The sequence below is a fragment of the Rousettus aegyptiacus genome, unplaced genomic scaffold (genome assembly GCF_014176215.1).
Source record: "Rousettus aegyptiacus isolate mRouAeg1 unplaced genomic scaffold, mRouAeg1.p scaffold_m13_p_5, whole genome shotgun sequence".
NCBI lineage: Eukaryota > Metazoa > Chordata > Mammalia > Chiroptera > Pteropodidae > Rousettus > Rousettus aegyptiacus.
The window spans coordinates 118023183-118038203 of record NW_023416308.1 but is presented as its reverse complement, the minus strand read 5'-3'; the positions used below and the strand labels follow the sequence as shown (position 1 = coordinate 118038203).

Genomic DNA, 15021 nt, shown 5'->3' with positions numbered 1-15021 from the left:
AACTGAGGCACAGAGAAATGGAGTTAATTACCGGTCACAAAGCCAGGAAGTGGCAGAACAGGGATTCCAACTTGCATCTCGGGTCCCTGAGGCCCAGTCCTGGCGGCACATGGACACATCCCCTAACACACACACACACACAGGACACGCCCCCGTGGGGCAGACCCTCCTGGCCTAAGGGGCGGGACGGGGCGGGGCGGGGGCAGATCCGGGCCGCTGGGAGGAAGTGCCAGGCCCTGCTGCTGGGACAGCCGGGGCCGCCACCACGAGTCCTCTGGCGAGACAGGGACATGGAGGCGGAGCCGCTGCTCTATCCAGTGGCGGGAGCCGCCGGTCCCCTGGGCGATGAGGACCGACTGGGGGTCCCCGACGGGCCCGAGGCTCCGGTGAGCAGGGACGCGAGTTGGGGCCCGAGGGCCCCTGGGCGGGGATGGGATGCTGCCCCTGGGGCGGGGAGTGCGGGGACGCCCGGGCGGCCGGCAGCGGGAGCGCCGGCGTTGGGGTGCGGGGTCCCTCATCCCCCGGCCCGGTGCGAGCGCCGCGTGTACCCCGCAGCTGGACGAGCTGGTGGGCGCGTACCCCAACTACAACGAGGAGGAAGAGGAGCGCCGCTACTACCGCCGCAAGCGCCTGGGCGTGCTCAAGAACGTGCTGGCGGCCAGCGCGGGCGGCACGCTCACCTACGCCGTCTACCTGGGTACCTGCCCGCCGCGCGCCGCGCCCGGGGGCGCTGACGCCTGACCCCGAGGCTTCCGCGTCCTCGCCCGCCCAGCGCCCTCCCTCCGCAGACCGGGTTAGGGAAAAAGAAACCTTCGGGGCCGGTGGCCTCCCTTCCTCTTTCACTTCCCTGCGGGCTGCCCTCGGGCTGCAGCTGCGGCCCCGCCACGCGGGGGTGGGGCGAGACCGTGCAGCGGCCCCGGGTCCCAGCCGGGTCCCAGCCGGAGCCGTCTCCTGGTGCGGGCAGGGGGCTGCGTGCCTTGGGCAAGTCTGCTGGGGAATGAGGAGCGCCGAGGTCCAATGGGGAGCCGAGTGGAGGGACAGGGGCAGGGGTCCCGGATTCAAGTCGTCGACGCTGCCTTGGCTGGCAGGGCCCTTGTCCCAGCCTGGCTCTCCCCATCCTTCCTCATGGGCATCGGAATCGGGGATCCCTTTGGTAAAAGAGTTCCAGCCTCTGCTTGGTTGCCTCCCCCTCCCCTTCCCCAGCCAGGTGGTCCCCTCCACGCCTGCTTCCTGTCCCCAGGCCTCCTGCAGATGCAGCTGATTCTGCACTATGACGAGACCTACCGCGAGGTGAAGTATGGTAACATGGGACTGCCGGACATCGACAGCAAGATGCTCATCGGCATCAACGTGATGCCCATCGGGGCCCTCCTCTATACACCTGTGCTCATCAGGTGTGATGCTGCTGTCGCCTTGAGGGCCGGGGCTGTCATCTCGACCTTGAAGGGGTCCAGGGGCTGTTGGACCGTGGGTCTCAGGCTGCCCTGGTGGTCTCGGGAGGTGGGAATTGTGAGAGGCCTTGCCTACCTGGATGAGAGAGAGAAAAGGTGAAGCAAGGGTGTGAGGAAGGAATGGAGCTGTGCTGGGGGGCACACTGGGTACTGGGTTTCAAGCAAAGAAAATTTATTTAGGCGCCTTCCTTCGGCTTATCCGTGTGCCCTCCTCCGTGGCCTGGAGCAACGGTGACCTTTTGGAGCCAGATTCTCTGGAAAGATTCTGATCAGCCAGCAAAGCTCAGGCACCCACCCCTGGCTAATCAGCTGTGGCCAGTGTCAGAGGGACATTTCTCACTGAAAGGGCATGGCTGGGCAGGTGCCTCAGGAGGCCTGCTGTAGAGTGAGCCTGGAGGTATCCAGTCCAGCCTCCTGGCTGGTGCAAAAATCGCCCCCAGAAGCACCCTACCCACCAGGGAGTAAGTCTGTGCACAGATGGACCCAGAGACCAGTGGACAGATGAGATGGGTTTAGTTACCCTATATTTAAAAAAAAAAAAATCTTCGACCACATTTGCACAAACAGCATCATAATCATAATGAAAAGAAAGAAAGAAAAGAAGGAAGGAAGGAAGGAAGGAAGGAAGGAAGGAAGGAAGGAAGGAAGGAAGGAAGGAAGGAAGGAAGCCGCCCAAGCCTTTAGTCGGTTCTCCCACAGGCAGGCACGGACAGCATTTATGTCCTTGTCACCAGAGCAGGTGTGTGCCATATTCACTTTTGCTTTCTCTCAGTTCACCGCACACATCTTGGCTCGCTCCGCAGTCTTCACAGCGGAGATTTTGCGATGGTAGCAACTTCTGCAGAGATGCGGGCACCCAACTGGGGCTCGGAGTTGGGCATTGCAGCTCGCTCTTCCTTTTTGCATGTTTACTTCGTAGCTGTTTCCTTCATAAAATTTAAAAAATTCTGGGATAAATCCCCAGCCGTGCCTTTATTAGGTCAGAAGCCTATGAAAGGCTTTATGGCCCTTGAAAACCTGTGACTATTAATAACGACAGCTAACTCATTTCGTTTCCTACGTGCTGGGTGCTTTACGAGTGTTATCCCATTCCCGTTCCTTACTCTGAGGTCGGTGCTCGAATCTTACACGCGGAGACACCGAGAGATTGAGCAGCTTGCCCAAGTCCCACGGGCAGCACGTGGCAGACTGAAGGTTTGAACCCAGGCAGAGTGGCTCCAAACCCCGCTGCGTGCCCCTCGCCCAGACTACCAGGCTGGTTTGCCAAAGGCTGCGTGTGTCATTTTAAAAACCGCAACCTCACCAACAACGACTGCTAGCGTTTTTACTTTTTTCTGTTTTACTCCATCAAAACATACAGTGCATTCAGCGTGACCTGCCCGCCCCCAAATAGATCAGAGGGGGCTGCCTGTTTATTTATTAAGTGGCAAAATAAGGATAATAAAAGGACCAAAGCCCTGGAGTAGGAGAGTAATTGTATCAGAAAACCAGGGTTATTTTTCTTTGAGCCTCCTGGAAATCAAAGGGCATCCAGGAGCGCAAAACATTAAAAAACAACAAGATCTTGGGGGTGGTTTTTAGCCTGACCAGCCTCCATGCCCCGAATGGGCCAGTATCTTGTCACTTCTCAACCACCTTCGAATACGGCATGGCATTTTCCCAGAGCCAGCAAGGCCATTTTCCTAGAGGCCAGTGAGGAGGAACCTTCCGGACTGACCACAGCGACTATGGAAGCAGCGGACACGGAGTAGGGGGCACCAGAGTGCCAGCCTGATCCCTGGCCAGCAGCAGAGCCTCTTCTCTCTGCTCCTAAGTTTTCCTGTGCCAGCTTGGGTCAAGTCCCTTGGACGTGTGGTTGGGCCCTGCAGTCCCAGCACGTAAGCTTGAGTGGAGAAGGGGGCTGGTGAGTCAGCCCAGAACACAAAGGAGGGCTGGATATGCCCCCAAGCCACTGTCTCACGACACCCTCACCCCCACTGTACCTCCTTCCATTCTGGCAGTGGCCGGGAGAGGCTTGTGGTTTGGGCTCTGTGCCCTCATTACAGCTGTGAAGACAGGTGTGTGGACACGCTGCCTCTCCTGAGGCCACTCAGCAAGTTCATGTCTCTGAGACTCCATCCTAGAGCCCTTGACTCCAAGGCCAGGGGTCTCTCCCCAGCTCACACGGCCTCGTGAGCTGGGCATTGCGGCCGCTCTGGTATTGGGCCATGGCAGTCCAAGTAGGCCTGTGATACGAGCATCCCTCCTGTTACCCACAGGTTTTTTGGCACCAAGTGGATGATGTTCCTAGGCGTGGGCATCTACGCCCTCTTTGTCTCCACCAACTACTGGGAGCGCTACTACACACTGGTGCCCTCAGCTGTGGCCCTGGGCATGGCCATCGTCCCTCTTTGGGCGTCCATGGGCAACTACATCACCAGGTGAGCCTGGTGGGCACCAGGGCGGGAGGGAGACTGGAGGCTGGGCCAAACCTCTGCTGCATTGCACATCTGGGCTGTGAGGCCTTCGATCCGCCCCTCTTGCCCTCTGGGCCTCAGTTTCCCCACCCAGGAAATGCAGGGGCTGGTCAGCCCGTAGCTCCGGGTGCAGGAAGCAGAGGTGTCTGGCAGCAGTTGGGCTGGAGAGAGCCTTCTTTCCTGTGGTCCAGGATGGCCCAGAAGTACTACGAGTACACCCATTACAAGGAGAGGGACGAGCAGGGCCCCCAGCAGCGTCCACCGCGGGGCTCCCATGCGCCCTATCTCCTGGTCTTCCAAGCCATCTTCTATAGCTTTTTCCACGTGAGTGTCACACGTGGGGCCCTGGCCGGTGGGTGTTCCAGCCCGAGAACCCAAGCATTGGAGCCCATCCCACGGTTTTGAGTTCTCCGGTCACAGCGCCCTTTTTTGGGCCAACCCCTGCTTGCCCACGCCCGTGACTGAGACGGCATCCCCTCCCTGTCCACAGTGCTGACCAGGAGGAAGTCCTCCTGCACTGGGTACTCTCCCCCTACTACCAAGCTGCCCCCAGAGGTGGGCGGGCTCCTGCCCCTCCAAGGCTGTGCCCAGACCCCTCCCAGGTCATACCTGTGCCCCTCGCCTGGTTCCATGCCCCAAGCCTGGCCCAAGCTGCCCTCCTGCCCACAGCTGAGCTTCGCCTGTGCCCAGCTGCCCATGATCTACTTCCTGAATCACTACCTGTACGACCTGAACCACACGCTGTACCACGTGCAGAGCTGCGGTTAGTCCTCATGGGGGGTGGGGTCCCCAGGTCCTGTTCAACCTCCCCCATTGAGTTATCCAGCAGACACTGGGCTCCCGAGGATAGAGAGGATGCTTTCCCTCACAGGGTTCAGGGCTGAGAGCCTGGTGTCCCATGGCTCTGGTGGATGAGATACAGGGCCCTGTAGGAGTATGTGCTTAGAATCTGAACCACAGGAATGTGGGTGGGGGTGGGGAGGGGATGCATCAGGGAAGGCTGCCTGGAAGAGGTCCCATTCGGGATGAAGCTGCCTGTGGGATCCGTCTCAGGGCCAAGCATACCCTCGGCATTCCGTCAGTGTAAGGGGAATACATGGAGGTGGGAGATGGACTGGCACCTCTTCCCTCCCTGAGCCTGGGGCAGTAGGGCAGGAAGGGGGATGGGGGAAGGTCCTCTTTCCTTTGGGGTACATTCAGCCCTAGTGGTTCTCGCCTCTGAGGCACTCCCCAAAGGAACCCTGCCTTTGTATGCACTGTCCTTGCCGCTCCCTCTAACCTTCCCCTGCCACCTGCCGACCTTGCTGCATTTCTTCGTGGCTGAGTTGACGGTGCCCTGCTCCCTGCCTCACACTGCCCCCGCCGCCCCTTCTCAGGCACTAACAGCCAGGGCATCCTCATTGGCTTCAACAAGACGGTTCTACGGACGCTGCCGCGGAGCAAAAACCTCATTGTGGTGGAGAGTGTGCTCATGGCTGTGGCCTTCCTGGCCATGCTGCTGGTACGGCCCAGAATGGGGGGAGGAGGCGGAGTCAATGAAATCCGGGGACCAAAGCTGGGAGAAAGGGGTGCAGTCTAGGTACATGGCTGGCGGCCTGGGCAGGTGGAGGCCTGGAGGCGTAAGTGTTGAGTCAAAAACCATGGCTGAGTCCTGGGGAGGCCTAGCTGAAGCCTGTGCATTGGCACCGAAATTGGAGGGGAACCAGGCTTAGTCTGGGGTGGAGCTGGAGACAGGGTCCAAGAGGTTTGGCTGGGAGCGGAACACGGGGCCAAGGGTCAGAAGGTGTGGCTCAAACCCGGGGGCGGTACTGGAGGCAGAACTAAGGCGCTGTGGGCATGGCTAGGGCGTGGCCTTGGCCTGGAGGCGGAGCTGGGAGGCGAGGCCAAGGTCTGTGGGTGTGTCTAGGGCCAGGGGCGGGGCTGAGAGGCGGGGCTGAGGCCGGGGGCGGGGCCGGGGGCCAGACTGTCAAGGGCTTGGCTGCCCCGCCGGCTCACCGCGCGCGTCCGCAGGTGCTGGGCCTGTGCGGCGCCGCGTACCGGCCCACGGAGGAGATCGACCTGCGCAGCGTGGGCTGGGGCAACATCTTCCAGCTGCCCTTCAAGCACGTGCGCGACTTCCGCTTGCGGCACCTCGTGCCCTTCTTCATCTACAGCGGCTTCGAGGTGCTCTTTGCCTGCACTGGTCTCGCCCTGGTAAGTACAGCCTGCGTGGCGTGGGGTGAAGAAAATGCAGGAGGTCCAGTTCGATTTGAATTTTAGATACAACGAATAAGTTTTCAATATATCTATAAGTACGTACAAGTATGTCTCAATTATTCCCTCTTTCTTCTCTTCCTTTAATTCCTTTGTCCCTACCTTGGACAAATTATTTTAACCTCTCCGAGCCTCAGTTTCCTCATCTGTGAAGTGAGTCTAGTGGCCACGCTCACTCTTGGGGTGTTATACAGTTGAGCTGGGATAGCACCCATAATGTATTTGGTTCCATGCAGGGTGCAGCCTTGGTGTCTGGGGACAATGTCCAAGCATTTTCTCATTTCCCGTCCTTCCCCCTGCCCCCGGACAAGCACCTCGGAGGAAGGTGGCCCCAGGGTGGCCCACAGAGGGCACGGTGTAGCCTAAAGCGAGACCTCATGTCGGGAGAACCAGAACGTGGGCCATGTCACCTCACATGCTCGCCTCTGTCCCCCCAGGGCTATGGCGTGTGCTCCGTGGGTCTGGAACGCCTGGCCCACCTCCTCGTGGCCTACAGCCTGGGCGCTGCGGCCGCCTCGGTCCTGGGCCTGCTGGGGCTGTGGCTGCCACGCCAGGCGCCCCTGGTGTTCGGGGCCGGACTGCACCTGCTGCTCACTCTCGGCTTGTTTTTCTGGGCCCCCGCCCCTCGGGTCCTGCAGCACATCTGGATACTCTACCTGGCAGCCGTCCTCTGGGGCGTGGGCAGTGCCCTCAACAAGACTGGGCTCAGCAGTGAGTACAGCCGTGGGTGCTGGGATGGCTGGGCAGGGGTGCTCTGGTCCACCTTGGGGCATTTGGGGGCAGCATAGACATCCCAGGGACAGGCAAGGGGTCCCATGGACACAGGGAGGTCTGTCGTAGGGTCCTGTGGACATGGTAGATGTAGGCGGGGATCCCTGCAGATACTCCAGGGGTGGAAGGAAGTCCCGTGGCCATTATAGGGACAAATGGGGAAGGCCATGGACACCCTGGGGGCAGGTATGGGAATTGTATGCCATGGGCCTCATGTGGGCACCCATGGGTGGGCACGGCACCCTGTGGACCCTGGGGGTTCAGTGTGATGTCTGGCGGTCCCATGGAGTAGGTATGGGGCTCTGTGGATACCCCGGAAGGATAGTGTAGAAAAACATTATACCTTGTTTTCATACCTGGGGACAGGGCCCATTTGGCCTAGTTTTCATGACACTGGGAGCTGATTCTGGGTCTGTGCCCTAGGGAGCATGGGAAGCAGCACGTGACCCTGTCCTACCCAGGGTGTGGGTGCAGATACGGACTTTTTATAGAGAGGAGCTGGGAACAGACATGAAGCCCCAACTCATCTGCGGCGTAGCAGAGTCCAGGCCCCAGGTCTGGGATGCTGGGGTGGGGGCCCTAGGGAACGAGGCCCTGTTTGCAGAAAGGAGGGGGTGGGTCAGAGGTCAGCTGTGTGATGTTCTTTGCCCACAGCTGGGCATGCCAGTGAGATGCAGTGGATGCTCAAAGATGCAGCCATTTGGGTCCTCCACACTGGCATCTGTTCTGATGAGCCGGTGTGTTAACAGTTTTGAACACCACCTTGGGGGTGTGGTGTGGTGGAGGTCATGCCTGTGACAGGCAGGACAGGGGCTGGCTCTGGTGACCCCTGCACCCACCATCAGAGAGAGCCAGGCATCTGTATCAGTTGGGATGGAGACCCACATATACTGGACAACATTCTTGTGGCTGTTTTGCTTAGGGGCAGCCAGCTCTGGGCAGCACCCAGCCTGGGTGCCTTGGACCTGGTCCTGGCATCCCCTTCTGCCCAGCTCCGTTTCCTGTCTCTTCCTTGTGGACCTTGGGGCTCCGTGTCCCTTCGCAGCAGCCCTGTGCGATACAGGCACACTGCAGGGCCTCAGGAAGGAGCGTTCATATGCTGAGTGGCAGGCGAGGGTATGATTTGCCAGGTGCTGTGTGGGCTTTGTCACACTAAAACCTCACAACAGAACAGTGAGGCCCCGGGGAGCTAACTTACCCCAAGTCACCCATAGAGCCAACACGTGAATCCACATCTCTGCAGCAACTCTCCACTTTACAGTCCTGAGAGTAGAAGCTGAGCCTCCCTACTCCCTGTCCGATGCCCGTTCTGCCCACCGCAGGGAGGATTTGGGGGGACATAAGTCCAAACTCCCAACTTCAGGTTTGATTCATAGAAGGCTGTTGCTGCAGCAGGTCACCTCCTGGGCCCTAGGCGAGGTGTAGGCTTGGCGGGAGCCCTGGGGTCTTAGGGAGGACAGGATGTGACTGCACATAACGCTTTCCACTTTCGAGGCCACACATGTCCCAGAGTGAGGTGCATCCGCATCGTCTCACCTGCTCCTTCCTCCACTCAGCACTCCGGGCAGTGCGATAAGCCGAGTCTCCACTACAAGGCAGACCAGGACCGCTTTCTCCTGCTCCCGAGGCACAGAGCCCACCTAGGGGGGTCACAGTTGGAGATCAGGCACACCGGGCCCTGGTTGACACCTCTCCCCTTCCTGCCCTGTCCTGCCTGCCCACAGCACTGCTGGGAATCCTGTATGAGGACAAAGAGAGGCAAGACTTTATCTTCACCATCTACCACTGGTGGCAGGCTGTGGCCATCTTTGCCGTGTACCTGGGCTGGAGCCTGCCCATGAAGGTGAGGCTGACCGGGGTGGGAAGAGGGCTTCTGGGGCATTAAGTAACCCCCACCACCCCACATCCAGGCAACAGATACCTTCTGAGTGCCCACTCTGGCCTCACAGCCCCTGAAGGGCACCGTTCCTCAAGGGCTGGGCCCTGGGCCGAGCCCACCGTCCGGCCCCACATCCAGCCTTTGCTCACTGCCTGGCCTCTTGCAGGCAGGTTTGCCAGTGTCTGAAGGGGTTCACAGTTTGCTCTTTGCCTGTGGGTGTGTCCCAGCCACTTCGATGTTGGGGTCTGAGAGGGATGCCCAGGCTCTGTCCTGCTTCGTGGCCTGCAGAGAGCCGGGGTCCTCTGCTCAGCTTCCACCCAACTGATGGGTCAGTTTAGCAGGTCCTGACCCACATTTTTAAAAATGAAATAGAATGGAAAACAGCAGAGAGTATGCATGAGAATATGTGTGTAGGTACTGAGTTACTTTCTCATTGTGGGTTACAGTCACAAACATCCGGGAAGCATTACTTATGGTCCCTGGTGCAAAGGACAGAGTAACCTAAGCCCAAATAAAGGGGAGCCACCAGGCCTGCTGTGTCCGGCAGGTATCAACATCTTCACACCTGCCCCTGAGGGGCAGAGGTGGGATTTGAGCCTGGCCTGACGGAGTGTGGTACAGGAGGTCCCGGAGGAGAGGACCCAGAGGGGCCATTCCGGGTGGCGGTGGGACTGTCTGGGCCAGGCGAGGGGCTGGGCAGGGGAGGCTGGGGGCGGCGGCTGGCGGGTCCCCAGCATCCCTCCCTGTGCGCCCAGGCTAAGCTGGCGGTGCTGCTGCTGACGCTGGTGGTGGCCACGATCTCGTACCTGACCATGGAGCAGAAGCTGCGGCGCGGCGTGGTCCCGCGCCAGCCTCGCATCCCGCGGCCCCAGCACAAGGTGCGCGGCTACCGCTACCTGGAGGAGGACAACTCGGACGAGAGCGACGCGGAGGGCGAGCGAGGCGACGGCGGCGGCTGGGGGGAGGGTGCGGAGGAGGAGGCGCCGCCCGCGGGGCCTCGGCCTGGCCCCGAGCCAGCCGGCCTCTGCCGTCGGCCCTGCCCTTACGAGCAGGCGCAGGGAGTCGACGGGCCCGAGGAGCAGCAGTAAGGGGCTTGGCCTGCTCGCTGGCCTCGGTTTACCCCATCTCAGGGCGGAGGGGGCCGGGGGAGAACTTCCGCTGATCCCTGCGCCGTCTTCCGGAAGGACCCTCTATCCTCTCCTCCAAGTTTGGGAAATGACCCTCCCAGAGCCCAGGGCCACCTAGAGCTTGGGGTCCGCTCCTCACGCCCGCCCCTGCCGGGCCTGGGGTTAGTGAGAGCACAGCCGAACCCACTCCCAGAGAACCCCCTCCCCGGGCCCGCTGCCCCCCAGCTAGCGCCCCAGCCCTGGAGCAGGAACCAGATCCTCTTGCTGCACCCCTCCCGCCCGCGGTCCTGCCCCAGCTCTCAGCTGCGGGCCTGGGCCGAGTGTGTCGCGGCTTTGCACGTCCTATTCCCAAGGCCCACCAGGAGGCACGACTTTTTATAAAAAAAAAATGAACAATAAAGAGATTTTGTATTGTGGTGATTTGGAAGTCTCAGGCCCTGAAGGTCAGGAGAGGGCCCGCGGTCGCGTCTGGCTGACTCAGCCTCGGGGCACTGTCGCCAGGGGCCCCGACCTAACCCTGGTGGGATGGGCCCCTAAAGCCCCGCCCGCCAGGCGGTTCTCCCTCCCGAAAGCCCCGCCCCTCCCTGAACGCACCAGCTTTTGCCAGTCTCGACCCAACCGCACAAGAGAAAGGAGCGCCTGGGGTGGACTGTAGGGACCACAGCGGAGACTGACGAGCTGCCAGCCCCTTGTGGGTTCAGAGGATAGGACAGATCCCATAGGCCTGGCTCCAGCCGCCCCTGGCCCGTAGTCTGCAAAGCATCCCCAGCCTCCTTGCCCGCCCTCCATCCTTTTTCTATCTATTGAGGTATTTCTGCCCACAGCACCCCAGGGGACTTCTCGAGGTGTGGGACCCACTTCTGCATCCCGTCAGGGTCATCCTGTGCCCAGTATGGGCCAGGGAAATGGTTGTCCCAATGCAGGTATACCTACCCTCTCCCGGCTTCATGCTCAGTGCCCACGAGAGAAGCAGAGCCCCTAGCCTGGCGCGTTCCTTCCACGACCCTGCCCCTATGGGGAAGGGGACCGAGACCCCACTGCGAAGGCTTTGAACACCTGGATGAGGGCAATCGAGGGGGCCACAGGAGGGTCATGGAGCCCCCAACTGCACCCCAACAGTTCCTCTTCTGGGGCCAGCCCACTCCTCACCCTCCACACCCCCTCCACCCCTGGCTGAAGGCCAGACCCTTGTCCACACCCACTCCAGCCTGCGGTCTCCCGGGTTCTCCCTTAACGGGTGACTCCCCCTCCTTCAGCCCCAACAGCCTTCTCTTGAGTTGTGTTCTAGGAGCCTCTAGGGGGCGCTGAAGCCCAGCTATGTGACCTCGGGGGAGGGATCTACCAGTCTGAGCCACAAGGTCCCCTTCGTAAAGTCTACCTCAGTTAAAGAAAGGGCGTGAGTGAAACCCCTGGGCACCGCCGTTCCGAAGTCCCAGGCCCTGCAGGAAACTTGCAAGGCGCAGAGGATATTTTAAATTTCCTACATTTTAGGGGGAAGCAGCGTGATACTGTACATTTCTGAGCAAATTCCAAGGTCCAGGTGGTTCACAGTTTCAACATTAGATCGCTCCACATTTATTTTTGTGTCTTTGAGAAGCCCGATTTCCTGTAGTTCTGAGGCTACAAAGTGAAAACCATCATAGAACAGAAAATGAGGCTGGGGGCGTCCAGCCCAATTTTGAAGATTGAGAAGCCGACCAGGGCACACAGCTGATCAGTAAGTACTGGTGTTTATTAAAGAATGAAAAGTAACGTTTTTTTTTTTTATTTCTATTGGTGTGATTTGTTTCCTAAATGATTACTAAATTATTAGAACATATGTATTAAGTTATTTGGACCTACGGCAATTCATAAATAGAACGGTTGGGTATTTCTTTTAGCTTAGGAACATCATGAAAAAAGAGACACCAAGGGTGCCGGGAGCCAGGAAATTTTGGGAACTCAGAGTAAGCTGCCAGTGGACATCAGCTATTAAGGTTATGGGCCTACGGTGAGTCCCTTGCCGGTCCCCGCGGTCCCCCCTTGCCTAGACGACCGGCTGTGTTCTTTCCGGGCCCAGTTCGACAGAAAATAATAAAAGCGATAGTCTGCGATGCCTATGAAGGGATCCGCTTTCCCCATCCTTCTGCTGCAAACCTACATGAGCCCGTTACTAAATGGTCTTTCGCAGATTCCGGGGGTCCTGCAGTCATGGGGGCAGTGAGAGCCACAGTGATAGTGAGAGCTACAGGTCACCTCTCCCCAGCCTGCCCACCAGGTTGCCTATATACTCAGGCAGGTGCAGAGCCCAAAGCTGTCAGCCTCAAAGGCGAACTTTCTCCGTGAAACGCAGGCCCAGAAAGGATCATCCGATATGAACTGTAGGTGGGCAAAGCACTGTTCCTGCCCTTCCCGTCAGTGTCTGGCATGGGAAGGAAAGTTCTCTGGCGGCAGGTGTGGCAATATCCTCCTGGCAGGATTCTCGCTCGCCTCCAGTTTGGGTTGGGCAGCCAGACGCAGAAAGCCTCTCTGAGTCCAAGACATGGTTATTTGAAAGAGTAGGTTTCTGGGAATGTGGAGCAGGGGCGGAGAGGCGGTGGGGACAGCTCTGCCTTCCGTCACAGCTCCAAGCCATTTCTAACATCTGTCTTGATGCCGGACAAAGAACAGGGTTGAGCAGGTGCAAGGGCGGCCCAGGCATGCGGAGCAGCCACCTGAGGCGGAGAGCATGGCTTCTGATCGTGTTTCGCCATCCCCGTCAGAGGACTTCGCGTGCCCCCTTCCCTGCTCCCGGCATACGGACAAGACCCACAGACTTGACGCCCTCTCTGGCTCTCCTCACTTTCTCACCCTGACGGAGCTGGCTGCCCCCCGCAGAGGCCCACTTGGCAGGGAACTGAGGGTGGCCTCGCGCACAGCCTGCGCGACCTCTCGGCCCAACGACCCGAGAAAAGCTGAATTCCGCCAGCAACCAGATCCCCCGAAGCCAACGCTCTGATCGCAGCCTTAGACAATGGAAGCACGGAGGCACCAAGGGACTTGGCATAAAATGGATTCGTCACGTAGTAAACAGCAAAAGGATGCCCCAAGGAGAAAGGCACTGGTCGGGGCTCGAATGGAACAAGAGTGAATAGGAAGCCCGCTTCTGGGTCTTTATCATAGTTAAGGGGCGGAGCCGAAGTGGGGTGCAGCCAAAGTGGGGTTCATGGGCAAGCTGGAGGTTGCCTGGTTTGATATTTCTGCTGACGCCAAGAGACTGACACACGCTACCAAATGAATAAATCTGGAAAACATTATGCCAAGTGAAAGAAGCCAGACACGAAAGGCTACATAATTATGTACTTCCGTGTATATGAAATATCCCAATAGGCAAATCCACGGAGACAGAAAGTAGATCCGTGGTTGCCAGCGGCTGGTGGGGGGGGCGGGGGGAGAGGGGAGGGGAAGAGAAGTGACAGCTAATGGGTGCGAGATTTCTTTTTGGGGCGATAAAAACATCCTAAAATTAGAAAGTAGTGATGGTTGCACAAGTCTATAAATAGACTAAAAGCCACCGAATTCTACATATTACAAGGATGAATTTTAGGGTATATGCAATATATCAAAAGAGTCGGTATTGAAAGAAAGATATGAGTCTGGTCTACCATTTAATGACAATCGAACATTTTGGGATAAATGGAGGGCTGTGGGGTGGGAGAAATACCTTCAATTAAAGTTCTGAGAAGGTCAGCAGAGGAGGCAGTAATTCGAGAAGGTAGGGCCTCTTCAGCCCATGGTAAACCTAACAATTTGATGAAGGGCATGGGCTGAAGTTTTAGTTAAGAATATATATATTTTTGGAGGTATTTTGGGTATAAGAGCAAAAGGGGGAGGAGTAGCCAAGACTTAAAGTTCTGTTCTTGGAGAGACTCGAGGAGGGGTATGATTTTTTTTTTTTTAGGGGGATCTAAAGAGAGGAGAGGGGAGCCTAGAAGGGGGAGGTGACATGGGAGTCACCCCTGGAATTAAGTTCATCCTTTGTCATTGGCCTGGCCATTCAGAGTGCTGTCACCATCAGGAATGAGCCAGGCATCTAGGCAGAGGTCACCAGGATGCTCCAATGAGCAGTTTCATTGGAATTCAAAATATAATAATGTTGAGCCAGATGTACAACTTTTAGGTAGAGAGTCACATTAGTCGGGGGCGGGGGTGGCAGGAAGGTGGATGAATGCGAGAGATCATAGCCAACCGCACTACCTGGGGCAGTTAGATCTGACTGTGGGTATAAGGAGCCCAGGGGCACCGGTGTTTTATTTCGCTATCATTTCCAGTATTTTAGAACATCTCCACCTGCTGATAAAATTAACATCTAGAGAAGCAAGAAGGTTAGAGGCTTCATATGGGTATAATCTGTCATTGCAGAGACCTTTAATTATAAAGTGTGACGCCTTTTAATTTATTTTTTAATTAAATTTCTTGGAATAACACTGGTTAATAACATATCCAAATATTAGGCATACAACTTGACTACATCATCTGTATGCTCTATTGTGGGCTCACCACCCGAGTCCCGTCTCCTTCTGTCCTATGTACTTGACCCCTTTTTACCTTTGCCGTCCACCCCCCCTTCCCTTCTGGTTATGGCCATTTTGTTATCTGTAGGACTCCCGTTCGAATTTAAAAGGTGTCCATTTGAAGGATTTCAATAGATCACTTATTGTTGGAATTCAGTGATCATCTTAGATCCTGGGACCCCTGCAGAACATCGAATCAGTCAGATGGTGCTGGATGGAAATAGGGCCGCTAGGTGTCCCGCTGAGTATTTCAGACTGAAGTGGGATCCCGCAATGGGTGGCTGAGTTCTCGACCCAAGCCGCACTCACGGTGTAGCCGGAAGGCTGAGCGGAGGCGGCTCTGTCAGTGGCACAGGTGTAAACACCTGCAGCTGGAAGGCCTCGACTTAAAATGCAGCAACAAAAAACGAACGGCCAGATCCGAAAATGGGGCAAAGGACTTGAATAGACTTGTCTTTAAAGAAGATATACAAAGGACCAAAAAGCACACGAAAAGATGCTCAATATCACTCATCCTTAGGGAAATGCAAATCGAAACTACAGGGCGATAGC

The 15021-nt window shown here is 57.6% G+C and overlaps 1 protein-coding gene across 2 annotated transcripts; it reads left to right on the top strand.

Annotated features, from left to right (window-relative positions):
• Nucleotides 1–214: 214 nt before the first annotated feature.
• On the top strand, nt 215–10357 carry UNC93B1 (unc-93 homolog B1, TLR signaling regulator). Of its 2 annotated transcripts, XM_016131987.2 has the most exons (11): nt 215–386; nt 556–697; nt 1241–1394; nt 3710–3871; nt 4099–4231; nt 4577–4670; nt 5284–5408; nt 5918–6100; nt 6598–6871; nt 8656–8774; nt 9566–10357. In XM_016131987.2, exons 1-11 carry the CDS (start codon nt 291–293, stop codon nt 9896–9898), a joined length of 1815 nt encoding a protein of 604 aa, XP_015987473.2. In that variant the 5' UTR covers nt 215–290; the 3' UTR covers nt 9899–10357. The 2 variants fall into 2 exon arrangements, with proteins under 2 accessions (XP_015987473.2, XP_015987483.2); XM_016131997.2 differs by lacking the exon at nt 556–697 and having other exon boundaries at nt 280–386.
• The last annotated feature ends 4664 nt before the right edge of the window (nt 10358–15021 follow it).